Source organism: Cucurbitaria berberidis, assembly GCF_010015615.1.
Source record: "Cucurbitaria berberidis CBS 394.84 unplaced genomic scaffold K460scaffold_7, whole genome shotgun sequence".
NCBI lineage: Eukaryota > Fungi > Ascomycota > Dothideomycetes > Pleosporales > Cucurbitariaceae > Cucurbitaria > Cucurbitaria berberidis.
The window spans coordinates 1,408,419-1,421,852 of record NW_024468941.1 but is presented as its reverse complement, the minus strand read 5'-3'; the positions used below and the strand labels follow the sequence as shown (position 1 = coordinate 1,421,852).

General features: G+C 50.2%; 6 protein-coding genes across 6 annotated transcripts; 3 read left to right on the top strand and 3 right to left on the bottom strand.

The window, feature by feature from the left end:
- The first annotated feature begins 318 nt into the window (after nt 1-318).
- Nucleotides 319-2,060, top strand: K460DRAFT_212157 (COP9 signalosome-like protein complex subunit 4). Its single transcript, XM_040927268.1, has one exon. The coding sequence runs from the start codon at nt 604-606 to the stop codon at nt 1,855-1,857; it is 1,254 nt and encodes a 417-aa protein (XP_040783193.1). The 5' UTR covers nt 319-603; the 3' UTR covers nt 1,858-2,060.
- Nucleotides 2,061-2,263: 203 nt separating this feature from the next.
- K460DRAFT_296432 (uncharacterized protein) lies at nt 2,264-3,019 on the bottom strand (the record flags this gene model as incomplete). Its single annotated transcript, XM_040929636.1, has 1 exon — nt 2,264-3,019. One exon carries the CDS (start codon nt 3,017-3,019, stop codon nt 2,264-2,266), a length of 756 nt encoding a protein of 251 aa, XP_040783192.1.
- A 141-nt stretch (nt 3,020-3,160) lies between these two features.
- K460DRAFT_371833 (TGF-beta-inducible nuclear protein-like protein 1) lies at nt 3,161-5,002 on the top strand. The gene is made up of 9 exons (XM_040934435.1): nt 3,161-3,257; nt 3,306-3,324; nt 3,396-3,768; nt 4,038-4,072; nt 4,125-4,228; nt 4,295-4,369; nt 4,565-4,610; nt 4,667-4,725; nt 4,776-5,002. The coding sequence occupies exons 1-9, from the start codon at nt 3,239-3,241 to the stop codon at nt 4,829-4,831; spliced, it is 786 nt and encodes a 261-aa protein (XP_040783191.1). The 5' UTR covers nt 3,161-3,238; the 3' UTR covers nt 4,832-5,002.
- A 241-nt stretch (nt 5,003-5,243) lies between these two features.
- Nucleotides 5,244-8,629, bottom strand: K460DRAFT_349316 (uncharacterized protein; the record flags this gene model as incomplete). The annotated part of the gene is made up of 4 exons (XM_040931421.1): nt 5,244-5,693; nt 5,764-6,663; nt 6,751-8,225; nt 8,275-8,629. 4 exons carry the CDS (start codon nt 8,627-8,629, stop codon nt 5,244-5,246), a joined length of 3,180 nt encoding a protein of 1,059 aa, XP_040783190.1.
- A 1,118-nt stretch (nt 8,630-9,747) lies between these two features.
- K460DRAFT_360270 (WLM-domain-containing protein) lies at nt 9,748-11,215 on the bottom strand (the record flags this gene model as incomplete). Its single annotated transcript, XM_040932257.1, has 2 exons — nt 9,748-10,985; nt 11,038-11,215. 2 exons carry the CDS (start codon nt 11,213-11,215, stop codon nt 9,748-9,750), a joined length of 1,416 nt encoding a protein of 471 aa, XP_040783189.1.
- A 544-nt stretch (nt 11,216-11,759) lies between these two features.
- K460DRAFT_421555 (DUF1776-domain-containing protein) lies at nt 11,760-13,412 on the top strand (the record flags this gene model as incomplete). The annotated part of the gene is made up of 4 exons (XM_040938150.1): nt 11,760-11,859; nt 11,907-12,246; nt 12,296-12,812; nt 12,917-13,412. The coding sequence occupies exons 1-4, from the start codon at nt 11,827-11,829 to the stop codon at nt 13,410-13,412; spliced, it is 1,386 nt and encodes a 461-aa protein (XP_040783188.1). The 5' UTR covers nt 11,760-11,826.
- Nucleotides 13,413-13,434: the final 22 nt, after the last annotated feature.

Sequence of the window (13,434 nt, the reverse complement as noted above, 5' to 3'; positions counted from 1 at the left end):
AATAAAAGCTAGCTATTTACTTATTTTAACTACTTATTATATATTTATATTAGTATAAAACTATAATTTAAGTACTATATTTAAAATTTTAATATAATATTAATATAGTAAAATTTATATATTTTAATATTTTATTAAAAAGTTTTTTTTTTTTAAATTACTAAATAGTATTAATTAGTAATTACTATTTAGTAATTACTAAATTTTTTTTTTAGTAATTACTATTTAGTAATTACTAAATAGTAATTACTAGGTACTATACCTAATTAGGCTTTACTAAATAGTAATTACTAAATTACTAAGTAATTACTTAGTAAACACCCATCCATGCCTAGTTGCGACACTCACGCGGTAGCGCGCTAAGCAGTTGTTATCGATAGAGAGCTTCACATATGCCCCACGCGACTGTTGCCTTGATCACCAACCCTCGCGGGATAACTTGGCCATTCATTCTCTCGATCTGAACAGAGTTTCAGCCGATACATAGGGTGATTGTTTTTAGACTCCGAGCAAGTGTTCCCAACTCCGTCGGCCCTCACGAAACAAACAATCCGCTTAGGCCTCCGAACTTGACGCAACCAGGTCGCTCAGGACGAATCCACTATGGCTTCTCAAGCCGTCGCCTCCGCCTTACAGCAGGTTGAGGGAGCTCCTGTGGGCGAAAAGCCGGCACAATATACATCGCTGCTTCAACATATCACCGCATCCTCGACCAACCCCGCGGCCGACCTCAACGCCTACGCACAAGCTCTCCTAGACGACTCAATAGGCATAGTCGTCCTGCGACCGCTTCTCGCTGCCTTCGTTGATGCCTTCCGAACTATAAAGAACCCAGACGACAAGATCGAAGTGGGCGAGCGCGTCATCACGCTGCTACAATCCAAAGGTGCAGGACAGTACGAAGAGCAGGATACACAGATTAAGCATGCGCTGGCAGACGCTTTCGAGCAGAACGACGACTACAGGAGGTCGGCGCAGACACTCGCGACCATCAACCTGGAATCAACTCAGAAGTCCGTCTCAGCAGATGACAAGGCCAAGGTCTGGATCCGGATAGTGAGATGCTACCTTGAAGTGGACGATCCGACAAGTGCCTTTACACATCTGAACAAGATCAAGAACATTCTGTTCAACGTTCAAGATAAGGAGACCAAGCTAATGTTCCAGCTCAGTCAAGCTCGAATACTCGACTCGCAACGTTCTTTTCTGGACGCTGCGCAGGCATACTACAGTATGAGCAACGAGCTCATTATTCATGAGGATGAGCGTCTAAGCTTCCTTGGAAAGGCCATCATCTGCACGGTCCTTGCTCCGGCAGGTCCGCAGCGAGGAAGGATGTTGGCCAAGTTATACAAGGACGATCGAGCAAGTCAAGCCGACGACTTCGCAATCCTAGAGAAGATCTTCCTAGATCGTCTGCTCTCACCCGCCGAGATCAAAGCTTTCGCCTCGAAGCTAGAGGCTCATCACCTCGCAAAAACCGCCGATGGCTCAACAGTTCTCGACAAAGCTATTCTTGAACACAACTTACTTGGTGCTTCGAAACTCTATAACAACATCGGATTCGACCAGCTAGGCGAGCTACTGGGAATCGACGCTGAGAAGGCAGAGGACTATGCAGCCAAGATGTTGGAGCAGGGTCGTCTCGCAGGATATATTGACCAGATCGATCGACTCATCTTCTTCGAGGGCGAGGCCAGCGGAGAGCGGAAGACGGGTCATGCGGAGCGTGTAGTCGGCAACGAACTACGGAAGTGGGATGCGAACATCGCAGGACTGGCAGAAGAGGTGGAGAAGGTTGCATCGGCGATCCAGAACCAGTATCCGGACTTCTACGCTTCCCAAGTGGTACATTGAGAGCGCCAGCATTTGAAGGTATACGATTGAAACAACATCCCCATTCGGATGGATGGATGCTCGGCAGGCTCAGGCCAAGACGGCCAAAGGCACTGTCAACACTGACAAAGCAAGCGTATTGTTAGATAGATGTACCAGATGCTGAAAACTGGCTGACCAGAGCTGCGAAGTTCACACGGACGCATTAGTGCTATCGGTAGACCCGAAGCTAGAAGGTGTTAGGCATACGCACTTCGAATTCATGCAATGCAGTATGAAGTACTTGACAAGTTCGCTTACACTCTTGATGTGAAAACTACTCTGCGCCAGCCTGGTATGCCCATGATATTTACATTATAGTACATCCCGTATATCAGCAACCAAATGTTAGACTCCGTCCATTGCATGCATGCTCGGCCTGCCTCTTTTAAGCTTGCACGGTATTTTTCTCTTTTGGCTTGATGGCCTCCTCATACTGCTCCAAACTCCTCACCTCCAAGTCACTAATTTTCATAACGGTAAAATGCAGTTTACTCTTAACATGCTTAGTATGGCGCTGCCGTCTCTTGGTCTTCTCCTCCACCCTTAACGGCTCGCTCTCTATGCCCACTACTCTCGCCCTACACGTGAATATCCGCTCGTCCAGATAAAAGACCTTCTTTCCGTGATCCGCGTTGCCTTTTACAGGCTCGGGCGCTTTCAAGGTGTAGTCTCGGCTGCCAATGTGCGTTGCGCGATTGAGCCGCAGGACGTCGCCGGGCTTGACGTGAGGCATGAGGAATGGGAGACGCAGTGTGTCGCCTTTTGTAAGGAGGTACGGTCGGCCGTGGATGTGAATTGTTATGTAATGGTTGGGTTGGGAGTGGAGTAATGGGAGGAGGTTCCGGATCGTGGGTGTGATGTGTTTGGACACAATATCTTCGCGAGCATGTGGGCTTGGCTTTTGTTCCGAAGCGGCGGGCTTCGGTGTGTTGGAGGAGAGTTTCTGTGGCGATTGGACTTTCGCTATTGTGTCTTTTGGGATGTGTTGTCCGGATCGAATGAGTGGCTCTGGCACATTGCCTGTCTCGAGGTGATGCGATACCGTCGTTATTTTAGCGCGGAGAGGAAGAAGGAATGTCGGCGGCAGTATTGATCGCGATTCGAGCAGCGCACTCCTTGCAGATCGGGCGAGCAGCGCCATCGTGAGATAAGCAATGGGGTGATGACGGCTGTGGTCCTTTTCTTGACGTTGCGGAGCGAGATTTCGGGGGAGCACGATTAGGTAAGCCGTAGACGGGCTAACGTGAACTTTTGAGATCTGGAGAAGTTTCAACCTCACATCACAGCAACAAAGGCGAACAGGCAGCAACTATTGAGATCTGGTTCAAAGTAAAGCAACAAAGAGGGAAATACAGCAACGATGCCTCAAAATGAGTATAGTAAGTGTTTCTATAATAGAGCTAGTTAAATTACTAAGTATAAACCAGTGGAAAGATTCTCCAAACAGTACGTCCTCATAAACTATTCCCCGCCGTCACGATATTTCCTCATTACAGAGGCTAACCACTCCACCACAGGCATGGCAAGCGTTTCGACTACGAGGAGCGCAAGCGCAAGCGCATCGCCCGTGAAGGCCACGATGGCTCCAAGAAGGCCCAGAACTTCCGCGGCCTACGGGCCAAGATGTACGCCGAGAAGCGTCGCAAAGAGAAGATTCAGATGAAGAAGACGATCCGCGCGCACGAAGAACGCAACGTCAAGACGTCCGAGCCCGCCGAACCCGCTACTGAAGCGCTACCCCAATACCTCTTGGATCGCAGTAACGAGAAGAATGCGAAGGCGCTGTCGAGTGCTATCAAGCAGAAGAGGAATGAGAAGGCAGCAAGGTTCAGCGTGCCGCTGCCCTCTGTGAAAGGCATATCAGAAGCAGAAATGTTCAGTGTTGTCAAGGTAATAAAACCCTTTATGAAAAGCAACAGGCTCCCCAGCTGCCTTCTGCTGCCCAGCCCGCACCAGCAGCTTCTCGTCAAGTCCCAACGTTCTCAACCCTTAGAGCCAGTCCCTTTCCCGAAGATACGAATTTACTTTGCCGACTTCCCTATTCTACATTGTTCTATCAAAGGGGCCTTCAACCTTGAAGGTGCAGCTAGGGGCCCTCAACCTTGAAGACTTGCAGCGTATAAATGGATGCTCTATCAATGCTAATTTCATTCTTATAGACGGGCAAAAAAACGGCGAAAAAGGCCTGGAAACGGTATGTTGTGTTTGCGCTAAAGTCCGATGCCAAATAACTAATATGAACTTAGCATGATCACGAAGCCAACTTTCGTCGGCCCCGGCTTCACACGACGACCTGTGAAATTCGAGCGCTTCATCAGACCAATGGGGTTACGCTATAAAAAGGCAAATGGTAAGACGATTTTCGAAAAAATGTGAAGACAGCATAATGAGAAGACTGCTAATAATAAATTTCTAGTGACACATCCACAACTCAACGTAACGGTGCAGCTCCCCTTGATCTCAATCAAGAAGAATCCACAGAGTCCTCTTTGTATGTGTTGTCTCATCCAGACTTGAGGTAATCACGCTGCCGATCACAGATTGATTCGAACGTGCCAATGTAAGGACTTGCACGGCTTCACGGAGCACGCAGTACCACTTGCACATACGAATCAATTAGTCGATCAGCTTGATTGTTTCCAAGTCTAGTCTTACTCATGTGGCCGCATTCATTAACTTACAACAGACACGCAATTGGGTGTGCTTACGAAAGGAACGATCATCGAGGTGAAGTTAGTAAATCCCTAAGATATCTGTAGAACATACGCTGATGCCTCTTCTCTTTTAGTGTATCTGAACTGGGGTTAGTCACAACAGGTGGAAAAGTTGTTTGGGGACGCTATGCTCGTACGTACCCCAATATCATAGTCCAGCTATGGAGACTAACTCGCCGACAGAAGTCACAAACAACCCTGAAAACGATGGCTGCTTAAACGCTGTCCTGTTGGTGTAAAGCTGTCCGGCCCAGGAAATTGAATGCATTGTATGGCGTTACGGTCGGCCAATTCTTAAGGCGTTCGGGTGAACACGAAAAGATCACAGAGCTTGCGAGGCAGAACAAAGCTAGCCGATCATGAAACTTCTAAATTGCGACGGGAGACGTATGATAGACATATGACAGAGTATTAAATTAAACATGGATATTATAGGGTCTCTGGTGCCCTATTCATGGTCGATCTGATAGGAAGGAGCACACAATTCACAAGTGAGCCTAGACCAGGTATGATTGACTTGCTAAATAAGGGGTTAATCATTTATCTCGATAACAGACTGCCTAAATATATTCTTACACCAGACATGGAATGCCCGTGTATCATGGCAACGAGCCTTCAACTTCCGATTTTCGATAGAGAGTAATCTATGTCCTACCAAATCGCATTTGGCCACTCCCCGTTGCCTCCAGCAGTCTTGCCCCACGCTTCTTTGCCTTCCTTGTCCTTTGCCCGCACACTCTTCTTTCCACTATCTTTTTCGTTCTTGCCTTTCTCACTCGTCTCCCTACTGTGCTGCTTGACCCAGCTCTCTGTCAAATCCCTTGCCACAGCCTCTGTTGCGTCACTGGGCCGCCGCGCTTTGTGCTTATGATGCTTAGGGGCATGCTCCTTCTTCGCGTGCTCCTTTTCCGCGAGTTTGGCCTGCAGCTTGAGCATCTTCGCGATGAGTTGGTCTTGCGGAAGTTCCTTGAGCTTATCCTTCGCTTTGGTAGTTGTAGAGCCGGGGGTGGGAAGCGTAAGGTGACCGTGATGGGGGATCTGGTCGCCGAACATGCTCTTCAGCATCGAGCGGCTACGGTATTTGAAGCGGAATACTGCGTACTGTATCTATTGTTAGCATCTCGAACCGTAAAAGTCAAAGTTACTGTAGGTTCTGGGATGGGATACTCACAGGCATGTCTAGACGATCCAAGTACTCCGGCCGGCCCACCAGATGGCCATACTGCATCCCCTTCCCAGCTCTAACTTGATGTTCAATACCCTTCTCACTCGCTGTCTTTTTGCTGATCTTGTACAGTGGTTCCTTGGGCACAATTGACGGGGCCTTCGAGCCATCGTAGCCCTCGGGAATCGGCAAGAGTATCTTCTTCGAAGGTGGAGGCGGGAATTGCCAGTGTGCTTTTGGCGCAAGGTCGGACGCTGTAGAACGACTTTGTCTATATCTAGAGAGAGATTTGCTGGTTTGTCGTTTCGAAGTCGAGGTGGCTTTGGCGGGCTGGTCTAAACTTGTGACAGGCTCCCAGAGGGTTTTCGTGTTCCATTGGACAGCGATATTTTTGTCGGTAGTGTCTTGGTTATTCCCTATGTCTCCCCAATTACCCCATGGAGCATCAGCGTCTTTGGTGGTCTTCCAATCGTCCTTATTCGTATCCCAAGCATCGGCAGCTTCGGTATCTTTTTCCTTCTCTACCTCTTTCAAATTGTCTTCTACATTCCATGCAGTATTGTTCGTGTCCCAAGCACTAGCTTGAACACCCTTTGCGTCATCAGTTGTTTTCCACTCAGCATTCTGGTTATCACCCATAGCCTCCCAGCTGTTTGCACCCTCTTTACTAGTGAACGTTTTCCCCCAATTGCCGGCACCAATATCGTTCCAACCAGTTTGTTTTTCAGCATTGTCTCCCCAAGACTCCTTCGCATCATCAGACTTTTTCTTGCTGCCCCAAGACGATGAAGAGGCTGAACGACTGCCATGGCGATGATTGCCTACGACACTTTGTGGGGAATTCTGCAAGGTAGTAGCGTATGGGGCAGGTGGTTTGTATGAAGAGGCATAGCTATTCTTCCTCGGCTTCTCCGGTATAGCACATCCCCAACTTGGCGGTGGGACTATCGAACCGGCAGGCTCAGTGTGAATACTGGCTTTCCGTGAATGTACTGCAGCTGGAAGCACGGAAGCCGGGACGTTCATCATAGTTGGTGTGAGTCGTGTCACTACGGAAGGAGCTGGCCCCGCAGGTATTTCTGTTGGCTGCCAAGTAGGGGCATGGTATGAATGCCACGATGACTTTCGTTCATGGTTACTATGAGCAGACTTTGAATGGCGACTTCGTCTATCCTTGCTTCGCGGCATGTGTAATTGACTGCGAGGGTGATATGGCTGTACAGTACCTTCCGAGCTTTTTGAAGAAGTGATTGAATCTGACGTAGCTTCGATATGAGTCCAGCCTTCGTTGTCCTCAGACGAGGATCCGACTTCATCTTTTCGTCGAGAGTGTCTCAGACGAGACTTCGAGCGGGTTTTTCGCGATTGGACAGTGTTTGGGCGGTGTCGCTCGCGTGTGCGAACTGTAACTGGCGATCCTGGGCGTGAATCAAAAGAACTTGGAGCAGTTGGCACTCTAGACCTTGCACGTCGCCTATGAGCTTCCCAACCTTCGGGCTTCTTTGTAGTCCAAGTCTCATCTGTATCCCATGAATCCTCTGGCGTCTCCTCATGTGAGTTCCATCCATCAGCGTTGGAGCTCTCCCAGGCAGGCTCTTCGTTCCATGTAACAAAAGTACCTCTTCTGTTCCCGGCTTGATCCTGACTCCAGCCGCCTTGTTGCTGGCCCCAAGTTTTGCTGTGATCATCATCGAAGTTGTGTATAGTATGTCCAGTCGGGTCTGGTTGCTGAGACATTTGCTCCATCATCTTATGTGGAGAAATGGGCCACGCTCCCGGGGGCTGACTTGTCTTTGTGTTAAGTGCAAGATGATTGGGTCTGATATGGACCTCTGGAGGCGCTTCCTTTCGTCGGGATTCTTCGACACCTTGCTTGACTGCTTTCGTTAGAAGTCTGTCAAGCCAGGTTGAGTCTACACCTTCACCAGGAACAACGGTCACTGTAGCACTGGGTGGACGATTATGAAAAGGTTCTTCTGCCGGAGGTAAGGGTCCGCTGCCATACTGAACCCCGGGATAGGGGAAATCCATTGGTGATCGTCGAGTGCCGGGGCTGATAGGCTCGGTGGATCTGGAGTGCGGCCGTGGGTGTCGTGTTATAGAAGCTAGAGGAGAAGTTTTGCTAGTCATATGAGTACTACGGCGGCTTTGTGGCGCAGCATTTTCCTGGCTCTGAACTGTCTCAGCATACGGCGAGCGATAAAATGGCCTTGTTGGTTGTGGCCCATAAGCATTACCAAAGCCACTAACAAAATGCCCGCGGTCGTCATAAGTCGGTCTTCCATCCGGCGTTCGAGGTTGTCCATCTAAGCTAAATTTATGTGAGATATCACCGGCGCCGTCCAAATTCATATGTGAAGCGGTTTTTGCATTGCGGGAACTGGCACACCGTAGGACGATGATTTCAATACAACCAATATTATCGAGAATACTAGGCGAGCATAGATCGGGTGCGTCATCTGCAGATGCTACAGGTAGTTAGCGAAAGGTACTCAATTCTCCCTGAGTATCACTTACCGCTATTGAGCTTCTCGAACGTCCACTCACGCGCAACCATCGAGCCGTCCTGTTGCTTTTCCTCCTTCTGACGGACTCGGAAGTCGACGAGTGAACGGCTGTCCGAGGGCTTGCGCAGTTTCAAGTCTTGTCTGTTCCGATTGCATTGGTACACGCCGTCTATAAAAACGTACATTGAGAGCCCAGGGGCGATGAACTTGTTGGAGGTAAGGTGGACTGAGAACGGCTGCGGCCTGCTCGGTACAGCGACAAAAGTCTCGACGAAGCCATCTCTGTAGATAGTACCAAATTCTTGCAAGGCTTGTTGGCTATCGCAGAGCTCAATGGAGCAGTTGAGGTCTCTGAGCGAAGGCATCGTTAACACTGCACTGTCGGCAGTGGGCGTGTATTAGGGCCCTCGGGAGGTAATATGCTTGATGGTGAGGTGCGACAAGCGGCGGCAGACCGATCTAGAGGTGAGGGAACCAAGAAAGAGGTTGGTCAAGGTGACTGGCGGTGAGGTAAATCCGTGGAAATGGTAGAGAAGGCAGAAGGACTTAGGCCCGGAAAGAGAAATAGGCTATCGGAGGCATAGGAACCCCGAATTGATGTGTACTTAGGTTATGTTGAAGTGAAAGCAGGACTGTTCTCAATGAAGATTTGCGTGAATAGAGTCATGATATAGATCCCCAACCTCAAGTTTAACATGCGACATCGGCTGCCATTCGCACCACGTACACGATACCTTCACATCGCAGACGCTCCACTTGATTCAGCCTATGCATACCGTGGAACCTCAGAAGTACATGCTGTCGCAAGGTTGCGCAGTGTGAATGTAAGCTTTCCTGTGCACGTGGCGTGCTACGACAAACGGTGCAAGCTCTGGTAAGTATCGGGTCATGGCTACACTTGGCAAGGGTTTAATGGTCGGTCAAGGAGAACAGCTGCACCATTGAATTAAAGTAGTTCACCAATAACGATGGGTGTAGAGAGTTGGTGCACCGCACGCGGGCCTTTTCTCGAAGGTGCAGCAATCGCGCTAATGCAGGTGGCTTCCCCCGTGTAGTCCGCATATCGGGACTTCGTTTTCATGTTGTTAAGAAGGTGCAAGATGAGTTACATGTGTCCAAAAGTGTTCTACTAGGTGGACTCTTTCGTGTTTGAGTAGACTCATCAGGAATTTAGTATGTCTGCTTCAAGAAGCGCCTTGTGGTACATGCATAAAAAATCCTCCGGATCTGCACCTTGTTGGCTATGCAATAGTATACGTGCGCAACCAAAGGAAAAAAGGACTACGAAGTATGCCTTCTCAAATCTAATTATGTCCTGGTTCGGCCGTATCCAACTGCTCCATACTCAACCACTATAGACCTCCGGAGGGAACGCTCCAGTGTGCAAAGCCCCGTGGTGTGGTCAGATATACCTACTTGCACCTATATTGATCCTGCGGATAGATCTCTTGAGTGTCGTTTTTTGCATCCTTCACTGACATCCTCATGAATCTAGCTTCATCGTCCCGCAAAGCGAACATGTCCACCATTCATTTTCCATGAACGTCCCACACTCCAGACAATTCCAGCCCATCCTTCCTTTCGCTGACTCGAACGGTGTAGCTCCTTGTCCCCTCAGGCCAGATTGAGGCGGCGGTTTCGGTAGACTTGGCGCCATATGCGACGGCCCGAAGCGCTTATGCTGTGGTATTGGCTGAGGGGGTTGTTCAAGGCCGCAAACTTCGCAGGTCAGGAAGTCGAGGGGGTTGTGCAGCGTGCATTGTGGACATGCCCACTTATCAGGATCGGTGGGGACGGTGATTTGTTGAGGTGAGGTGGGTGGTGGAGTGGGGGGGAGCTGCTTGTTGCGAAGTTGTTCTTCATCTTGAGATATCAAGCGTGACGATGTACGGGAAGCCGTCGGCCGTGATGAAGAAGACGAAGTTCTGTTCTGTGACTTGGTGACGAGACGAGAGAGAGGACGTCCTTGAGAAAGGGAAGAACTTGGAGTTGAGTATGTTTGTGTCGATGTAAGACCTTCTTTCGACCACTCCAAGCCCTGAGAAGAGCTCGCCACCGGCGATGCTGTCCGCGAAGGAGGATTGCTGTCGAATTGTAATCCATTCTGAGGATCCCAACTCAGGCCGCCTCCTCCAGTTGGCGCCCCTAGTCTTTGCATCTCCTCCTCATACATGAGATCTTGCAGTGCATGCGCAATTGCGAGGTCGTTTGCATCATCCTGCTCAGCTGTTGTCCGGAACCCATCCTGCTCTTGCTGGTTGACCAGCCTCCCAGCTTCCGAGCTACCACTTGCGCATCCTTCAGTGATACTAGTTCTTCTAGACGCTGCGTCCGCGATGACCTTGCGCATGTCAACGCCTCGTGCTACTGCCCCGCCGCCCAATCGGTGGCCGCCAGTGTTGGCATTGGTGGTAGATTTGCGCTTCTCAGCAGCTGTTCTCGCCTGTCGTCGCATCTCTTCGAGTGGAATACGCTTGCCGCCGAGCTTCTTACCTTGCGTCAGAAATCCTTCGCCGGTGTAACCCTTCATGAGAAGGGATTGGTGTTCGTCGCGAAGCTCGTTCCAGAGATTGTTGAAATCGGCGTTGTGAGGGCCGAAGACAATGTGGGAGAGCTCGTGTAATAACGTGTCTGTTACTTGCTCCATGGACAAGAACTGTCTAGAGTCATGATGGTATCTCAGCCTGATGAGGATCCTCTCTGTGCGATTGATGTTTAAACCTGAAGCTTACTTAGCCACAAGGCTCGATCCATCTCTTTACTGGCAACCTACCTAATAGCTGCGGCTCATCAGGTAAAAATTCAGCCAAGGTCCCTACTTTCCAGCCTCGCTTTCGCATCATCGGCTTGACCATAGACGCAGCCTTGCGGAGCATGTGTAGCGCTTCTCCGTCTCTCGGAAGGTGTTTCAGATGCTCATAGGCATCGAAGTGCGCATCGATTTCCCTCATGTTGCCCGCCTCTTTTTGAAGAATACCAGCGATAACTCGGCTCGCTTGGTGGTATCGCTATCCTTGGACGTCGAGTGCTTGCCTTGTTGAGCACAAAGATGAAGAAACGAATCGCGGAGTAGCCTGCTTGTTGGAAAACGTGTATGCGCATAGAGGGGCAAATAAACGTCGGCAAGAGCAAATAAGACTACTGAAAGGAGAGGCAAACGCCGAGGGCTGGCCACGTAAGCTATTCACGCGTTCCCGACGACAGTGGGTGATGGAGTCGCAAGACTGAAATAGACCATCTACTACCCACTGCGGGCCTTTACCCGCCGTAAAGAAGCTATCCTGTAAACGAGACGAAGGCGATCTACCTGCATGTCAGCAAGCGTGTGTCTTCTCGACGGGGCGAGAAGGAGTTAGGCTGGACCGTCGTGGGCCTGAATAGTGGCGCACAAGGCCGCATGAGATCACGTGCGAGCGTGGTGCGGGATGATCGCGGCTGGGTAGTGGCTTGACGTAGGTCACTTTGCGATCTTGGGACCCACTATCGAAGACAACCACTCAAACGTCACCAACCGTCAAGTCTCCCATGGACTGTGAACCCTCGAGTCGCCTCTGATTACACCATGACGAGCGACGATCAGCACTTTCTGAATGTGGTGAGCATAATGGCCGCCTCTGTCTTTGTCCGCGCTGACGGAGTAAGCTGGCGGAGTACTCCAAGGACATCCGCAACTTCACCGGCACGATATGGGACGCCAGCGATAGGCATTTTGCTTGGGTGGCTGGCTACGTCAAGAGGCGTGTCCCCGAGGGATGGCTTCCTGAATACGCTCGACCTCTTCCACCTCCTCCACCCCCGCATCCTATAACGGGTACCTACGTACATCGCCTCGAAGACTGGGTTTCGAGGAATCGAGCGTTAACAGCAGCTCTTACCGCTTTTGTTGGCACCGGCGGGTTCTTACTATGGAGAGAAAGGAAAAATCACAACCGGAAACGGAGAGCGCGGAGAGCCAGTAATGGAGCAAGAAGGGAGGTTATCGGTATGTCCACAGCGTTCACCGTCTGTGGAGCATAAATTAACAAGCGCAGTTATTGCCGGCCCCTTCAATTCAGCCATCACACGGAGCTTATCCCACGACCTAGAAAGACGCGGATTTATCGTATACATCGTATGTTCGAACATGGACGAAGAACAACAAGTCTTGAGCGAGTCGAGAGCGGATGTACGGCCGCTACACCTGGACGTAGTAGACACTATGGGCACACAAGAAGCTATCGAGCGCTTCAATAACCTGCTCACGAGACCGCACGTTGCCTTTTCTGGAGCCAGTCCTCACAACCTCCATCTTCGAGGCATCCTTCTGGTCCCAGACCTCATCTACCCCACAGGCCCGATCGAGACTGTGTCTCCCGAGCACTGGTCCGATGCTTTGAATGCCAAAGTGCTCAATACTATTGCGGTGACTCAGGCGCTCCTACCAACTATTTGCGAGTTCAAATCGCGTGTTCTCATGCTTACACCAAGTATTATTGCGTCGTTACGACCACCCTGGTGCGGAAGTCCCACCACCAATTCTATTCGAATGTTCTTGCTGACATTCGGATAGTAAGTAATTAACCTTTTATACGACACTTCTTAGTATGTCTTGGGTAGTATTCAGATTTGCGGTTAAGAAAAGTGCTAACCGTGTCGCTACTTCCAGTCCACAGTGTGGAGACGACGATTGTTAGTGCTCTCGAAGGCTTCCTAGCATCTCTAAGGGCAGAGCTGGGCACGCTGGGAATCGACGTAGTTCAGTTTCATCTCGGCACGTTCGACTTGAGCAATGCCGCAGGGCCAAAACACCATCTTCAAACGAAGGCGAGTGGAAGTCCGCATGCGTGGCCGACGTCGACTAGGGCGTTGTATGGCGATAATTATGTCAATCAAACACGAGTCGCACACAACCGGGGGCTGCTCAACCATACTGGTAGCTCCCTCCGGGAGTTGCACAACGCTGTATTCGACGCGCTCACGCAGAAGCGGCCGCGGAAAGTTTGGCGCGTAGGTCGCGGCAGTGTGACATATGACCTCGTAGGCAACTGGGCACCTGCTGGTCTCGTTGGATGGATGATGGGCTTGCGGCGCGTGTCGCTTGACACGGCATCGAAGCCGAAGCTGGAGGATAGCGTGCAGTTATCGGACAGGATGGGCGCGATAGCTTAGCAAAGCTTTCTCGGTAAACAGA